This window comes from Myotis lucifugus, unplaced genomic scaffold (genome assembly GCF_000147115.1).
Source record: "Myotis lucifugus unplaced genomic scaffold, Myoluc2.0 scaffold_47, whole genome shotgun sequence".
Lineage (NCBI taxonomy): Eukaryota > Metazoa > Chordata > Mammalia > Chiroptera > Vespertilionidae > Myotis > Myotis lucifugus.
The window spans coordinates 5,671,817-5,688,766 of record NW_005871095.1 but is presented as its reverse complement, the minus strand read 5'-3'; the positions used below and the strand labels follow the sequence as shown (position 1 = coordinate 5,688,766).

The 16,950-nt window shown below is 50.5% G+C and overlaps 1 protein-coding gene across 1 annotated transcript in view; it reads left to right on the top strand.

The window, feature by feature from the left end:
• The window catches only part of PFKP (phosphofructokinase, platelet), a 64,950-nt gene that overhangs the window by 29,752 nt on the left and 18,248 nt on the right, over positions 1 to 16,950 (top strand). The window contains exons 3-10 of the mRNA XM_006088435.3: positions 4,932 to 5,009; positions 8,528 to 8,717; positions 9,547 to 9,712; positions 10,339 to 10,383; positions 10,533 to 10,641; positions 11,984 to 12,079; positions 14,358 to 14,450; positions 15,114 to 15,239. Of these exons, the coding sequence (XP_006088497.1) occupies positions 4,932 to 5,009; positions 8,528 to 8,717; positions 9,547 to 9,712; positions 10,339 to 10,383; positions 10,533 to 10,641; positions 11,984 to 12,079; positions 14,358 to 14,450; positions 15,114 to 15,239 (903 nt within the window). The remainder of the gene's footprint in view (positions 1 to 4,931; positions 5,010 to 8,527; positions 8,718 to 9,546; positions 9,713 to 10,338; positions 10,384 to 10,532; positions 10,642 to 11,983; positions 12,080 to 14,357; positions 14,451 to 15,113; positions 15,240 to 16,950) is intronic.

Sequence of the window (16,950 nt, the reverse complement as noted above, 5' to 3'; positions counted from 1 at the left end):
TGGGGGGCCTTCCCCTGTCAAAAACAGAGCCCAGGGGGATTCAGGGGGTTTGGGCGCTGCCCCCTGTCACGCTGATCCCGGTGCTGGGAGGCATATTACCCTTTTACTATATAGAATAGAGGCCTGATGCACGGGTGGGGGCCGGCTGGTTTGCCCTGAAGGGTGTCCTGGATCAGGGTGGGGGTCCCCACTGGGGTGCCTAGCCAGGCTGGCTGAGGGGCTGAGGGCCGTTTTCTGGTTGGCAGGTGACTAAAGCTCCCAACCGCTCCTTTTTTCCTTTTTCTTTTTTTTATTCTGGGCCAGCTTTAGCTCTGAGGCCTCAGCTGCTGAAAACATTGATACAATGTTGCGGTCCGGCTGGCTGAAGCCCGGCTGACTGAAAGCCGGTTTCTGGGGTTTTGTTTAGCTTCTATATTTGCAACATAGTACATAGTTGCTTAGAGTTGCAGCTGAGAGGCCGGCAAGTCAGGCGGGGAACCTTGGAGTCCGCTGTCACTGGAGCAAGCAAGCCTCCCTGTTCGCTTCAGTGCATGGCTGCTGGCCGCCATCTTGGCTGACAGTTAATTTGCATAAGGATATGCTGATTAGCCAATGGGACGGGAAGCGGAGTGGCACCAATTTGCATGTTTCTCTTTTATTAGTGTAGATATATAGATCATCACCTGTCATCTGTTTATTATCTATTCATCCATCATCTATCTGTCACCTGGCTATCTGTCCATCATCTATTCATCATTCACATATCAACCATCTGTTATCTACCTATTTATCTACTTATCTATCCATCTGTGTATCTATCTATTCATCTGCCTATCTATTGTTAATATCCTGTGAAATAAGATCCTTGGGGATAACTCAGGAGGAGGAGGGAGCTTGGTTTTGCCTATGGTCCTGGAGCCGGGGGTGCTGTGGGCCTGGTGCAGCCTCTGTCCCTGAGATCGCTCACACAACAGAGAGCAGCCTAAATAGTGGCTTTGATAAGTGCTCCTCTCCCGGAGGGAGCCTGGATCCAGTCACTCTCTTGCTTATCACCCCGCTGTCCTCAGTGACAGCCACACTGGCTCCATACTTTAAATGGAATAGGCTAAAACTGCACACTGTGAGGCTTACACAGCAGGGAGATGGGAACAGAGAGATGGAAGGGGTCCTTAAAGTGACTGAGGTGTGCTTGGAATAAATTACATGGCTTCCCCATGCAGACAGAGGGAGGTTGTGGCCGCCTGAACCAGCTGTCCTGGGGGCTGAGGACAGCAGGGCAAGCAGGGGCCAGGGGCCAGGGCCTCAGTGACCACAACTTGCAGAGACACTCTAAGGTAGTGGTTCTCAACCTTCCTAATGTTGCGACCCTTTAATACAGTTTCTCATGTTGTGGTGACCCCCAATTTCATTGTTACAAATTGAACATAATTAAAGCATAGTGATTAATCAAAAAAAAATATGAAATTATATATGTGTTTTCCGATGGTCTTAGGCGACCCCTGTGAAAGGGTCGTTCAACCCCTAAAGGGGTGGCGACCCACAGGTTGAGAACCACTGCTCTAAGGCAAATCTGCTCTCCACTTCTCTTAGTTCTGTGTCATCTCATGTTGGGTTTCCCTCTCCTGTTTGTCGCATATGTGACTCAAACACTAGACTGTGCACATGTGTATTTACATATTAAAATATATTTATGTTATATAGGATATAATATATCATCTATACTAATAATAGCCTAGGTGGTTGTCACACCCTGATGCCATAAGGCCCTCACGCCATCACATGATGGCTGTGTGCGCAGAGGAGGCAGGGCCCAGCAGAGGGTCCTCGCCACCTTGCGCCACGGAGGCAGGTCCTGGTGGAGAGTCCCTGCCGCCTTGCATGGAGGAGGTGGGTCCCGGCGGCTGCTCTGCGCGGCTTCCGCCAGGGTTCACAAGGGAAATTAATCAAGCACTCTGAAAGTGTTTTCACTCTTAATGTGGTGTACAGGGAGATATTAGAATAAGTTTAATCACTTTATCAGTCATTGTTTGCATCACTGTTGTTTTTATATCATGTTTTTGTTGTTTTCATATCATGTTTTTGTTGTTTTTATATCATGTTTTTGTCGTTTTTATATCATGCCTCTGTTGTTATATCCTTTTGTTACTGTTTATTAATAAATTTATATATTATTTTAATATACATTTTACTAATTTCCTTTCATCTCTCACACTTCTATTATAGAGAAAGGGCAAATAGCAATATTAAAATATCTCCTCTAATTAATTCCCTTTTTAAAAAAATATATATTTTATTGATTTTTTACAGAGAGGAAGGGAGAGGGATAGAGAGTTAGAAACATCAATGAGAGAGAAACATCGATCAGTTGCCTCCTGCACACTCCCCACTGGGGATGTGCCCACAACCAAGGTACATGCCCTTGACTGGAATTGAACCTGGGACCCTTGAGTCTGCAGGCCGATGCTCTAGCCACTGAGCCAAACCAGTTAGGGCAATTAATTCCCTTTTAATGTGCACGAATTTCGTGCACCGGGCTACTAGTCCTCTATAATAAGAGCCCAGCGACCATAACAGTGGAACGACCAGAATGACCAGTCGACTAGTTGCTATGATGTGCACTGATCACCAGGGGCCAGAAGCTCAATGCAGGAGGAGGGGAGGGCTCAGTGAGTCCTGGAGGTGCACACTATGGCCCAGGGATCCCAGGAACCGCAAACCCAGAGCTTGCTTTCCAATAAAAAAATAAATTGTAAAAAACAAAAACAAAAAACAAACAAACTACTGACACCACCAACCACCCTGGGAAGAACAGCTCCAGGAGGGAAAGATCTCCCCAGGCCCCACCCAGCCTGGCTGGCACACTGCGAGCTGACAGGGACTCACTAGTGACATGCAGGAAGCGCAGCCCCTCCCACTCCAAAGCCAGTCCACCAACAGTTGCTCCCCGTCCAGCTCCATGGCAGATGCAGCGCTTCCGGCAGCCTCAGCTCCAACTTCCTGCCAGCTCCTTCATATACTAGGTGCACTTGGGGGCGTGGCTTTGGCCTCCCTGGCCAATAGTGCCACAGCATAGCCACCAGGGCTGGCTGGGCATTGATTTGGCCGCTGACTGACGTCCATGCGCAGTTAGTTACACTGTGTGTTTACATTTGTAGGGAAGCAGGGCAGCCCACTCCTGTCACCTGCCTCACCTTTTAGGCTAAGAAAGGCCCGCTGATCTCTGTGCTTCTCCTTCCAGTCAGAATGAAACCTCTTAGGGATGAATGATCCCAGCGATGGCCCTCAACACATGATCGGTGTCACTGTCACAGACATTCCCAGTCATTACAGCCTGTTCCTCAGCCTGCAGTGCCCTTCTCCACACACTGCCACTCCTCACCTGTCACCCTCTGAGGATCACCTTATGTTATCCTAGCTGAAATGTGAGCAAGATGTTAAATGCCCCCCTGTCAATAGCTCCCTTGCCCTACCTTCCTTCCTCTAAAAACCTTGCATTTTAAAAATATATATTTGATTGATTTCAGAGAGGGAAATAGAGATAGAAACATCAATGATGATGGAGAATCATTGATTGGCTGCCTCCTGCATGTTCCAAACTGTGGATCTAAACCTCCCCTGGCCCCTCCCCCCATCCCTCCCTGGCCAGCAGGCCCTGGTGGCAGCGTGGCACCAAGGGAAGGAGGAGGGGGGGAGGCGGGGAACTATGGGATGGCGGGGTGCCGAGGGTAGTGTTGGTGTCTGGCGTCTGTTCCTTCTGCACCTGACCTGGTGACCATCATCTCCTGTCCCAACCCTGCTGGGGCCATTGGGCTCCAATTGGCCCGGCCCTGATTGGCCCTGATCACCCACCAGGCGTAGGGACCCCATTATTCATGAATTTCGTGCACCTGGCCTCTAGTACATTATAATTACATTACATATGCATAATTGATAAACATAATTATATATTTTATACTGTATAACATAAATATAAATACATATACATGCATTTGCATAATCTAGTGTTATAACATATAGTATTTCATCATATAAATATATGCTAATATGAAATGTTACATAATATATTCATTATATTATTTACAGATATTTTACCTTTATAAGTATATAAATTAATTAATCAGCAAGATGCCTTCACTGTTGATTAATTTATGCACAAGGCTCTATACTCAATGGGCATTTCATTATTAAAAATCTTTATTCCTTTTTCATTTCCTCTTGGCCTTCACTAGGTAGGGGACCTGAATTCACAATAATAATCTATTATGATAAGCCCTACTAAAAGGTTAAGAACCATTCCTTTTGAGCGTAAACGCCCTGGAAAGTGAGTCACCTAGATAAAGATGCAAATGAGCATTTCTACATTTCTTGATCTTATATATTCTCTGGGTAAAAGAGAGATGCGTTTAGAATTGAAAGGTGATTATTTTGGGGTTCCAGGCAAAAGTGAGCACTTGTATGCTGATTGACTCACAGTCCCTCCGGTGTAGCAAGATGTCACTAATGGGAAGGAAGAAGACTGAATTAAGCTGTGCTTATCAGTCGTCTTTTATATATAGCAAAAGCAGCATGGGTGTGCCTGGGCAGACGGGGGCCGTGACAGGAGTGTTCTCAGGAATGCCATGTGATTGACACCACGTTTGTGTTAAATGACAAACAGTTTTGGGGTAAGTCCCTTTTCAATCTCTCGGGCACCATTAGGCAACAGGCAAACCTCGTATTCCCCACGGTGCCCTGGATGAGGCTGGACCGACATTCCTACTCAGAGATTAAATTTAAGGGGCTTTCCCACTGCTGATGACCGTGAGTGACACTTGTATGGACGGTCTGCAAATGCTGGGCTCCTAGGCACTTACCTCCATTTTCACTGGCATTCACATTTCATGTAGTTTAGGATCAATTAATACTGCAACAATATTTACCCCATTTTTAAAAGGTTTCATTCTCTCCCCCAGGGCTACCAAGGCATGGTGGACGGCGGCAACAACATCGTGGAAGCGAACTGGGAGAGCGTCTCCAGCATCCTGCAAGTGGTAGGTGCAGGGTCCCATAGACTGCTTCTCTCTGTAAGTGAGTCCCTCCCTGAGTTTGGAGCCTTTGGTCCTTATACTCCTCTCAGACTTAAAACAGATCAGCGTGCTGCCTGGCGGCAGGAAAGAAGACACTCTTAATGTGTCACTTAAATTTTGTAAAAACACTTCCCATCATGCAAATGGAGGAAATATCCCTGCAATAAAAAATGTATGCACGGTAGCTAGCATTCCTCGTGGTACTGGGAGCAGATTTGGGGTTTGTACACCAGATTCGTGTTGAGGCAGCTTTGATTTGTTGGTGCTGTGTGTTTAGTGGTGAATACTGTGCCTGTTGGGTTTTCTTGATAAAACCCAACATCAGGGTATCACAGCCTGGGAGAGACCCCAGCCAGCAGCTCCGAGAGCCCTGGGTTTGTTTATTTATTTATTTTTAATTTTTATTGATTTCAGAAAGGAAGGGAGAGGGAAAGAGAGATAGAAATATCAGTGATGAGAGAGAATCATTGATCAGCTGCCTCCTGTATGCCCCACAATGAGGATCAAGCTCGCAACCCAGGCATCTGCCCTGACCATGAATCGAACCACGACCTCCTGGCTCATAGGTCAGTGCTCAGCCTCTGAGCCACCTGGGCCAGGTGGGCCATGAGTTTAGAGGGCAGGCAATGCCCTGCCCTGGCCTGCTCCAGATGGAGTAGATTTCTTTGGTGTGCCCAAACATGAGGTCATCACCACTTCAGGCAAAGAAACAGCTGCTTACTTTTAATGTAAAAGGCTCCTGCCCAGCTATTTTATGCTTATACTTAATTATACCTAATACATTTCCAGAACACTGTGTAGCTTAGCAAAGGCCCCACACAGCTGAGAAATGGAGAGCCCACGTGGCGAGAATAAACTCATGAAGCACTACTGTGGGTTTACCTTTGTAGCATATGTATTCATCTGTGACTCCTGTTGAGTACTTTTTTAAAAATATATTTTTATTAATTTCAGAGAGGAAGGAAGAGGGAGAGAGAGAGATAGAAACACCAATGATGAGAAGGAATCATTGATTGGCTGCCTCCTGCCTGCCCCCCAATGGGGATTGAGCCCACAACCCAGGCATGTGCCCTGACTGGGAATTAAACTGTGACCTCTTGGCTCATAGGTCAGTGCTCAACCACTGAGCAACACCAGCTGGGCCTGTTGAGTACTTTTATAATAGAAGGAATAAAATGCATATACTGCCTGTTAAGTTGCTAGTGCATGGATAAAATGGGTGAATGGGTGAATGGATAAAAAAATTATGGGAAAATATATGAATATTATTTAGTCATATAACAGAAGGAACTCCTGCAATATGGGACACAGTGGATGGATCTTGAGGGCATTATGTTAAATCAGTGAGACAGAGAAGGACAAATACTGTATCATCTCATTGATATGTAGAATCTAAACTCATAGAAGCAAAGAATAAATTGGTGTTTGTCAGGGGCTGGGGCACGGGGATATGGTAAGATGATGGCCAAAGGGTAGATGAATACGTTATAAGATGAATATGTGCTGGCATATCAGTACAGCATGGTGACTATCCTATATAATAATAGGCTAATATGCAAATAGACCGAACGGCAGAATGACCGGTTGCTATGACACACACTGATCACCAGGGGGCAGATGCTCAATGCAGGAGCTGCCCCCTGGTGGTAACGGCTGGTGAGTGCAGCAGTGGTGGTGGAAACCTCTCCCACCTCCACAGCAGTGCTAAGGATGTTCAACTGGGGATCAGGTCTAAGCCATCAGTCAGACATCCCCCAAGGCTCACGGACTGTGAGAAGGTGCAGGCTGGGCTGAGGCCCCCCCGCCAGTGCACAAATTTCGTGCACCGGGCCTCTAGTAGTTACTAATTCTGTATTGTATACTTGAAATTTGTTAAGACAATAGATCTTAAGTGTTCTTACAGCACACACACAAAAGGTTACTATATGAGGTGAGGGGTGTGTTAATTTATTTGATTGTGGTAGTTATTTCACAGTGTGTACATATTTTTAATCATCATGTCACATACTTTAAACAAGTTCACAATGCTGTGTTATACACTTGAAAGTTGCTAAGAGAGTGAATCTTAAAAGTTCTCACCACAAAAAAGAAAGGCAGTTATGCAGACTGATAGATGTATACACCAGTCTTGTGGTAATCATTTCACAGTACATGCACATATCACCTCAGCACATTGTGCACCGTCAGCTGACATCATGTTTGGGATATGATAGCAGGGTGTACGTTTTAATACCCATCACAGAGCCATACGTCTGCAAGTACACCTTTACCTATTTCTCCTGGAAAGAGACAGAAGGAAAGTTTGGAACCCATCAACACTTAGGTAGAGTGATATTTGCAAAAAATCAGGACAGTGTTGTTTGAATTCCAGACAGTGAGCTGTGTGTGCAGGGAGCATTTCCTTTCTCCTGTTGTGATTGTGCAGAAAACAAGAGATACGGGGTGGCTGTGGGGCGTGTGTGTGTGTGTGCACGCTGGCTACTTCTCTGCATCTCAGCCAATCCTGGTTTCATCCCTGTGGCCCTGGCTGTATTATCTCCACACCGTCTATCAGCTGCTGACTTAACTTGCAGTTGTTAGAAACCACATGACCCTCTAATTGCTCTTGGTCAGATCAAAATTCAGAAAAGCAGCTTACCTTTGCTCTGTGCCCTGCACCTGCCACCCCGGCACCCTGTGCTGTGCCAAGTCATAACGCCGGCCCGTCACACTGACGGTTACGCAGGACCACTGCTGATGAGGGAGCTCTGTGAAGTGAGGGTGCACTTGAAGGTTTGCATGCAAATCCCAGTTGTATATGTGCTTCCCGGATACATGTCAGGGAGCCCTGCATTTTTCTAACTGCAGCTAGGAATTCTTCATTTATGAAGCCCCAAGTGGGAAAGCTCACAACTGATCTCAACTGATCTCTCTGGAAATGGGATGGCCCAGCTTCAGTGGTGTGTGTGTGTATGTGTGTGTGTGTGTGTGTGTTTAATATTTAGCCTTTAAGAAGGGCTGAGGCTGGAGATGTAGTTGGAAATAACTCTCTTTGGTGCACAGGTTGCTCTTTTGCCTGTGTGTATGGTGAGCTCTGGGTAATGGAGGGGAGCCTGGGGCCTGGGCCTCCGACTCAGCGCTCTCTGACCGAGGCTGATGGCAGCGCTGGGCTGCCTTAGGCTCCGGGTGTTGGGGGAGCTCAGGGTCCGGCTGCCCGACTGCACAGCCTCCGGATGGCTGTCATCACCTTGCAAACTCTTGTCTGCATGTTTAGCTGACATTGCTCCTTGTTTCCAGACCCTACTTGGCTCCCCCTGGGCATGGAGCCAATGTCTCTATCCATTGAATTCCAGAAGGAGCTAAAAATGGAGGAATGACTAACTCTCACAGCAGACCGCCTGTGGGAAGGCCTGTGTCTGCATCAGCACTCCCATGTGCCGATCTGCCCAGCTTTCTGCGCAGTTGTTAGGAGACAGATAACTGGGATTTCGTTTCTTTTTCAGGGCGGGACCATTATTGGCAGCGCCCGGTGCAAAGCCTTCCGTACCCGGGAAGGCCGCCTGAAAGCTGCCCACAACCTGGTGCAGCTGGGCATCACCAACCTGTGTGTAATCGGCGGGGACGGCAGCCTCACCGGGGCCAACATCTTCCGCGGGGAGTGGAGCACGCTGCTGGAGGAGCTGGCCCGAGACGGTGAGTCGCCGCGCTGCTCTCCGGGGTTTGCTGCCTGTTCCGTCCTCCCTGGCCTGCGGAGAGCTTTGCCTCATACCTGCTGCCTGTCTGACTGTCCCAGAGGTATTGGTGGTGTCAGACCTTAGTCACCGCCTCAGAATTCAAATTGGACCTCAAATAATAACCATAACTTATTTCCCTGTACTGTGGTAACAGTGTTGTTACATAGTTGCAATTTAATACAAAATATGAGCAGGGAGTCTTATTGCTGGAGCCAGTAGCAGGGGCCTCCCCGCACCTCCTGTCCACCGCACCTGGGCTGACGCAGGCTGGGGGTGATACGGAAGAGGAACAGCCGCCCAGGTCCCTGCCTGAGCTGCCCCAGTTTTGACCACTCTGACTGGGTGTAGGCACATCTGCTCACTGTGTCCGAGCGCGAAGTAGACACGACCAACTGGTGGGCTAGCTCCCCAGGGGCCTCTAAGAAATCAATGTAATGGTTATATAATATCCTTAACCACTTAATTCTGTGATTGTGATATTTCCTTATAAAGAGCCATGCTGTTCTCCCTGGCGTTACCAGGCAGACGTCAGTTTACCCACTGACTGCAGCGTGCGACCCCTCCCTTCGAGTTTAGCAGCCCCATGCTCTCATCCGCAACAGCTCCCAGCTTGTCCGCGCCTCCCTGTTGTCTGGCATGGATTTCCGTGAGGGTATAGGATTAGGTCATGGAGAGTTTAAAAACAAACAAACAAACCAATAGATGGACAACGCATTTCGAGTCATGGGTTTCTGTCCCCCTGGCCGACCTGTCTCCCAGTGATGGAGCGTGTGGCTGTGTCCTTGCAGGCAAGATCAGCAAGGAGGATGTGCAGAAGCACGGGCACCTCAACATCGTGGGCATGGTGGGCTCCATCGACAATGACTTCTGCGGGACAGACATGACCATCGGCACTGACTCGGCTTTGCACCGCATCATCGAAGTCGTTGATGCCATCATGACGACAGCCCAGAGGTAGACAGAGGTGGTGCCGGTGGGTGGGCAGGTGGCACGGGCACGCCGCCGGGCCCTCGTACTGGCTCTGGGAGGGTGCACAGAGGGTGTTCTGGTGCAGCTCTTGTCACTTGAGTGTTAGAAATGGTGCAAGAAAATTGTTCTCAGGTTCACTTTTTATTTTCAGTTCTATGACGTTACTTCCCTCCCTCCCCGATTATAGAAGAGAAGTATGTTCATTGGAGAGAATTTAGAAGACAAAAATCATCATTGTCTTAAGTCCTGCTGTGTTCTCAGGCAGGAATCGCGGGAAGTAAAAGTGTGGGTGCATGTCGCCACAGCCCTTGTTAGAGACGTGGGGAGGCACCCGTCCCCCATGTTCCTTTTCCTGCCTCACGCACCCAGGTGTGGATGAAGCTGTAAGATGTGGAACTGGAAAGGGGCTGCCCGAGCCCCTTTACTCACAAAAGTTTAAAAGACTCTTGCAGTAGCTTTTGCTTCTGTAGAAAACGGGTCCTGTTTTGGCAGCTGGGGCGCCTGCCATAGCTACAGAGCAGCCTTGCTGTGTGCGTGGCTGACAGCGCTTGTCCCCTGTGTCCCAGCTCTTCCCAGCCGTGGTGAGCTCACGTCTCCTTTCTCTTTTCCAGCCACCAGAGGACCTTCGTTCTCGAGGTTATGGGGAGACACTGCGGGTACGTATGTGCACCCTGTGCCAATGCCCCGGGAGGGGTTCCCCAGGGCCAGGGCCTACCACGCAGGCTCGGCGCTCTGTCTGCCCTGCGGCCCCCAAGCTCTGGGTGCCCAGTGGCAGCCTGACTGCATCCTGGTTATTTCCATGCAGGTACCTCGCCTTGGTGAGCGCCTTGGCCTGTGGGGCGGACTGGGTGTTCCTCCCGGAATCCCCGCCGGAAGAGGGTTGGCAGGAGACGATGTGCATCAAGCTGTCAGAGGTAACTCGCTCTCTGCTTCCGGGCGCTGGCCGTGCCCTGTGAGCGTCTTTAGGGTTTTCAGTTTGGGAGGATTTAGACAGGTGGAATGTTGGATTCTAGGGTGAATCGAAGCTGGGTGCAGGGCAGCGGCAGGCAGTGGCTGTCCGCAGGGGTCTGCGTCCCAGGGCTGCAGAGTGAGGCGGTAGAGAAAAGTGACAACCATTCCATTTTCCATGCAAAGTACCGGTTAGCTCTCACGGAGGAGGTGCTGTGAGGTTGCAGCTACTGAAAGGTACCGGCTTTGGGGGGAAACCTGTTTCCTGTTTGATCTCCACCGATCGGTAGGAAGACCTGTGTTCTCACTCTGATCTGAATGTCCCTCCACACTGGCCTGGGCTACGACGCGTCTCTCAGCTGGTGTCCCCTCTGTGCGGGGCCTGGGGTGAGGTTGGCGCACCGCTCTGAAGCCGACACTATAGATCACTCCTGTAAGGCACATCTCCCTCTGAGGCACGTGAGGTCTCACGTAAAACACCAGCTTTCAGGACAGAAACCCCAGTGTGGGGAGTTTCCCACGCTCTGTTTTTACAACCCTCATCGCTGGTCTACAGGTAACGAATGTGAGCCGATGGCACAGGCTCAGTGCAGTTGTATACAGCAGGCACATCAGCACTGCCCGCACTGAGGACACGTGCAGTGACGTCGCTGTCACCTTCAGGGTGGCAGATTCAAAGACGGGAATTCACAGAAAATACCAAGTTAACTTTGCTGACCTAAAGCCCTGGGAGGAACTGTCAGCCACGCTGCACCTTGGCTTGGAAGAGCCGGGCCCCTGTATGAGGTTGGAGCTCTTAGCCGTGACTGCAGGGAGTGTTCAGAGTTCAAACACTAGCAAGGAAGTGACATATGAGCTCATCATTTCTGGGTCTGGCCTGTGCACGTGGTGGTACTCTCCGCCAACCAGCTGGTGCTGGGGGCTACGCGGCTGGCTGCAGGAGAGGAGGGTGGCCCGCCTGGACGGGTACATCTGTGTGCCGCAGAGGATACCCGTGTCATCACCACCGCACAGGACATTGTGGGCATCCTGTCTGGGGAGCACAGTCAAAGGTCAACCAGAAAAGCCTCCAGCCTGGGGCGCCTGGGTGCCAGAAGCTCTGGTGGCATCACTAAATCTCAAGCCCCTGCCCCCTCCTGCACCTACTCACCCACAGCACCTCTTCTCCCCTCCCCGTGTCCTTAGTGAACGGAGCGTGTGACATTAGCTGACCATTTCTACCTCTTGGCCAGTTCAACCAGGGCAAACTGGCCCTGGTTTTGTTGAGAGCATTTAGTCATTAGAGGGTTTTAATGTCTGTTTCCTTAGAACCGGGCCCGGAAGAAAAGGCTGAATATCATCATTGTGTCCGAAGGAGCAATAGACACCCAAAACAAACCGATTACCTCGGAGCAAATCAAGGAGGTGAGTGTGTCCGTCTCCCCTCCGCTCCTCCTCCGCCCGCCCGCCTGCCTGCAAACGGGAGATGCTGGCACGCTGGCAGGGGGTCTGGCACGATGCATTATTATTCTGAAACGTTTTTTGTTTTTTTCTGATAGTAAAAACTATTTTCATAATGACTCAGAGCTTTAGTGGCATGAGGCTCACACAGCTCCTGCTTCTGCAGAGCCAGTGCTGCTGGATACTGTTGGGAATATCCCCCAGGGGCCAGAGCTCGCCCAGGAGAGGGGGCACTGGAGAAGGTGGGCATAGAGAGTCCCGCTCTGGGCCCAGCCGCTCGGAGAGCCAGGAGGGTCAGTTCCCCAGCAGCGCACCCTGTCTGTCCCCTTCTCTCCTTGGGAGCATCCGCTGAGCGTGTTCTTAGAGAAAGCCGGATGGTGGACAGGAGTCACCGCCCCTCCCTGCCTGCAGGGGGGCTGACACTGCAGTGCTGCTGCCACAGGGCCCCGCCTCGGGTGCTGGCTCTTCAGGCCTGTGACCTGTGATGGGATGGGCCGGGCTCCCGGTTATGGGGTCAACTGGGCACGTTCTGGACATCCCAGGGGGACAGACAGGCTCTGGTTGAAGCTGCCCATCAGGGCAAAGGATATTGTCAACTTGGTTTCTCAGTTTTGCCTTCTGTATTCCTGTGCCAGCTGTGCACCTAAATCTTAAAATACTGAGAGTTGGCTGTGAAAGATATCAGCCAACATTTCCTAGTGTTAATGGCGAATGGCCCCCGATGTTAGACTTTGGTCTTTGAGTTTTGGCTAAGAAAGAATTCAGACAGAGAAAGACAAGTATGACATGTTCTCACTCATATGTGGAATCTAATGGACAAAATAGATCCAGAGACATGGAAGCATAGAACAGCCTGTCAAATCTCAGAGGGAAGGCTGGAGTGGGGATGGGGATGGGGGTGGGAGAGATTAACCAGGGAATTTAAATGCATATATTCATAATCCATGGACACAGACAATTGTGTGGTGAAGGCTTGGGGGGGGGGGCGAGCAGGGGAGTTGGAGGGGGTCAATGGGAAAAAAAAGACATCTGTAATAATTTTAAAAATTAAAAATAAACTTAAAAGAAAGAATTTAGAGCCAAGACTCAAATATAAGCAAAAGTTTATTTAGAAAGTCACAGCAGTAGAAGAGATGAGCCTGCTGGGTGGGCTGGGTGGGCTGTGTGGGCTCAGGAAACAAGTTACAGAGGCTAAAGAAAGGCCTTGGAGCTTAGGAGAAAACAGGCAAAGAAGTCGCACAAGCTGAGGAAGAAGGGAGTGGGGAAAAGGTGCTCAGGCCGTGCTGCTTTCCCGGGCCTGGAGCTGAAGCGCAGCTGAGGCCCAGATGTCATCTCTGGTTTGACACAAACTCTGTCTCTGTGGTCAGCAGACCCGAGGCTTTATTCCTCAGATTAGTTGATGCCGGTCATTGTCCTGAGGCTTAGTGCTTTAGGGGTGGTTGTGCAAGGGCTTATCAGGATGTCCCATGAGTCTCTTCTCCCACCCCCTTGTGCCTCCTCTAAGGGGCTCTCGGACCAGCCCAGCGACCCTATGCTAGGGGAGGAAAGGTTGCCCTGGGGGCGAGGCCCATCCCATAGCTGCCTGCTGCTAGGCAGCCCTGGGTGACCTTCCTTACCTGGCTTGTCGTTCCTGCTCTGCTCATGCCTGTCTAACTGCCTGCTATCACAGGAAGTCATCTGGAAAGTGAGAGCAAAGCCTTTGCTTTCCCACTTAATTGAAGTGGAGACTGAACCATGAAACTCACAGAGCGAGCCCAACCCCGTTATGTTTACAGAGGAGTACGTGAGGCCCAGCGGGTCCGTGCCTGTCCCTGCCTCTCAGCTGTGTGCACAGGGGTCCCGCCTGAGGGGACACCTCCACTTACTGGGTCGTGCTTTTCAAAGACGCTGCAAATGTCGGGCGATTCAGGAAATGTTAACATTTCTACAAAGTATTAATCATGCTTTCCACGCAAGCTGTAGAAACTTTATTTTTTTTTTTAAAAAAAATCATGTTATTTATGTTTATTTGCAAGGTAGAAATTAAAATCCTATATAAAAAATTAAAGCATTATTTAAAAGCATTTTCAGCTAGCCATTAGCCTAAGCATTCCTTCAAGAACCAAACTTTGGGAATTAGAACATTTCTCCAGTAGATCTGAAGAAAGAACAGAAAATTACTTCCCAGCTCCGGCCCGTCTTCTAGTGGGAGCCCATCTGCCCGCACCTGTTCTGTGTCCCCTGATGGAGATATTTCCCGCAGCTGGTGGTGAAGCAGCTGGGATACGACACCCGCGTGACCATCCTCGGACACGTGCAGAGAGGCGGGACGCCCTCGGCCTTTGACAGGATTTTGGTAAGTGAGGGTGGAAGCTGTCCGGCCAGTTCCCAAGGAAAGGGGCATTTCTGGGAGCACCAGAGACGGATAGCTGCTCCCTAGTAAAAGCATCTGCCTGCAGCACGGGGCGGCCTGTCTCCGAGACCCTCCAGGCCTTGTTGTCATTGGGAGACTCAGACCAGAACAGTTCCCAGGCCCCAGTCACCCAGAAGCTAGGAGACCCCACCCACATGGACAGTGGAGGGTGACAGGGACTCTAGGACCAAACCCAGGCTGTGGGAGGTGGCATTCACATGCAGGTTTCTAGAAACAGAACCAGGGACAGCAGAGCCCAGAGTCCAGATCCTGGGTTGTTAATCTTCACTGTTCTTTACACCACAGACTCTCCCCTCCCCTCCCCTCCCCTCCCCTCCCCACCCCTCCCCACCAGTTCTGAGTGGAGACTAAATCTCTCTGTTGGAAGTGGGTTAAGCAGGAAGGACTTGGGTACCTAACTGTACTCAGTCCCAGAGAACAGAAAGGCAGCTGAGGTGGATGTGTTTAGGACACAGTGGGGCTGTCTGAACCACAGGGGACAGGGGCCCATGGATGCCCCTGCCTGGAGCATCGAGGGGTCTCTGGTGAGAATGCTGCCTTGGCGGGTGGTGGGCCTTCTCTGACTCTCATAAATGTCACTTGCAGGCCAGCCGCATGGGGGTGGAGGCCGTGGTCGCCCTCCTGCAGGCCACCCCAGAGACCCCGGCCTGCGTGGTGTCGCTGAACGGGAACCAGGCTGTGCGCCTGCCCCTGATGGAGTGCGTGCAGATGGTGAGCTGGGGAAGGGGCGTGCAGGCACAGCAGGCACCTTGTTCCTGGTCTGTGGCTGCCAAGCGCAGGGGAGTTAGATGACCTTCACCAGGACGCGTGGCGCTGCCCTGTGGGCATGGCAGCCGGCTCCGTATCACCCAGACTGGTTGCTTGTCTCGATTCTGCGCTCATTTTTAGGGGAGGTTACGCTGTCAGGAAGATTATGCTGGGAGGGTCCTTGAGAGTGTCTGGGAGGAATCTGGGGGGCGGGGCTGCCCAGGGCCTCCTTAGCCCCTCAGATTTCGGCTGCTCCTTCCATCCTGTTCCCAAGGACGTCGAGTTTGTGGGGTGACCCTGGCCTGGCTAATTCAGGGGGCATTCCTCCAGGCCCAGGCTGTAATTCCCCACCTGAGTCCACGAGGGGAGGTGGCAGTGAGGTGCATTAGAAACTGTTCTTATCTTTCATTTCTCAAAGTCTGTTCATGACTGTCATCCTACCTGGTCTTTTCCAGCAGCTCTGAAGTACATGCATGTGATAACATACAGAGGGGTGATTATGTAATGCAGTCACGGGGCTTGTTGGAAGTTACCTTAGACACGTCACTTCAAAGCCTGTGGGAGGGAATTAAGCTGTGTGTCTATGTTTGTTATGTATGTATGTGTCCAAAGGTATTTTTTGTTTAAGCATATGTATGTCTATATGTGTTTGCATGCATGTCTCTGTGTGTGCATACATATGTATTTTTGTCTTAAGCATGTGTGTCTGGATATGTTTGTGTGTGAGTGTGTTCATATGTGTACATGAGTGCATGTGCATGTGTGTTTGTATGTGAGGATGTTCGTGTGTGTGTACATGTATTTTCGTGCATGTCTGTGAGAGAGTGAGATAATGCGTCTGTCCCTTCAGAGATAAACATGTAGGTACAATCTGGCTTGTCCTCCAAATGACCCTACATTACGGTAAACTAGCCAGATGGCTCACAAAAGCCACAGTGAGCCCTTCATTGGCACCTGCTATGTGCCAGGTGTTTTCTTAAGAGCCTGGTGTGTTTTATAAAATGATTTTTTAAATTGATTTTCAGAGGGAGAGAGAAACATGAATGTGAGAGAGAAATATGGATCCAATCCATTGCCTCCCGCACATGACCTGCCTGGGGATCGAACCCACACCTTTGGTGTATGGGAGGAGGCTCCAACTGAGCCACAGCGGCCAGGGAAAATCTGGCATGTTTTATAGCCACAGGTGACACTAGAGGTAGGGGGTGTTCTCCTTATTGTACAGATGGGGAAACCAAATAAATAACTTACCCGAGATCCTCGGGTTGAAGGTCCTCCTTGGGTGTGTCGTCTGCACGCCTTTCCCTTTGCCTGCGGAGACCCCATCCGGGTCCCCAGCTCCCAGGTCCTGTTGACTTTTTCCTTCCCAGAATCCACCTGCAAATTTGTCAGGACCTTGTGCGAGAGATGTATTGCCTTTTGCCTCTGCTCTTGTAGAGCGAAATCCCGAAGATCTCAGGACCTCTGCCTGGGGTGGCCGGCGGTGCCCCCTCCTCCTCCTCAATGACGTGGCCTGAGCTAGTGGCCCCGGTGTCTCCCTCACAGCCAGGCGGTGCCAGGCCAGCTGGGCCCACTGTGGATCCGCCCCAGGCTGCTGGCCCGCGGAGGCGGGACATGAGGGGGACGAGGTGGAGGCACCGAGCTGGGCAACAGGCTGCACCGAGTCCTGACCCTG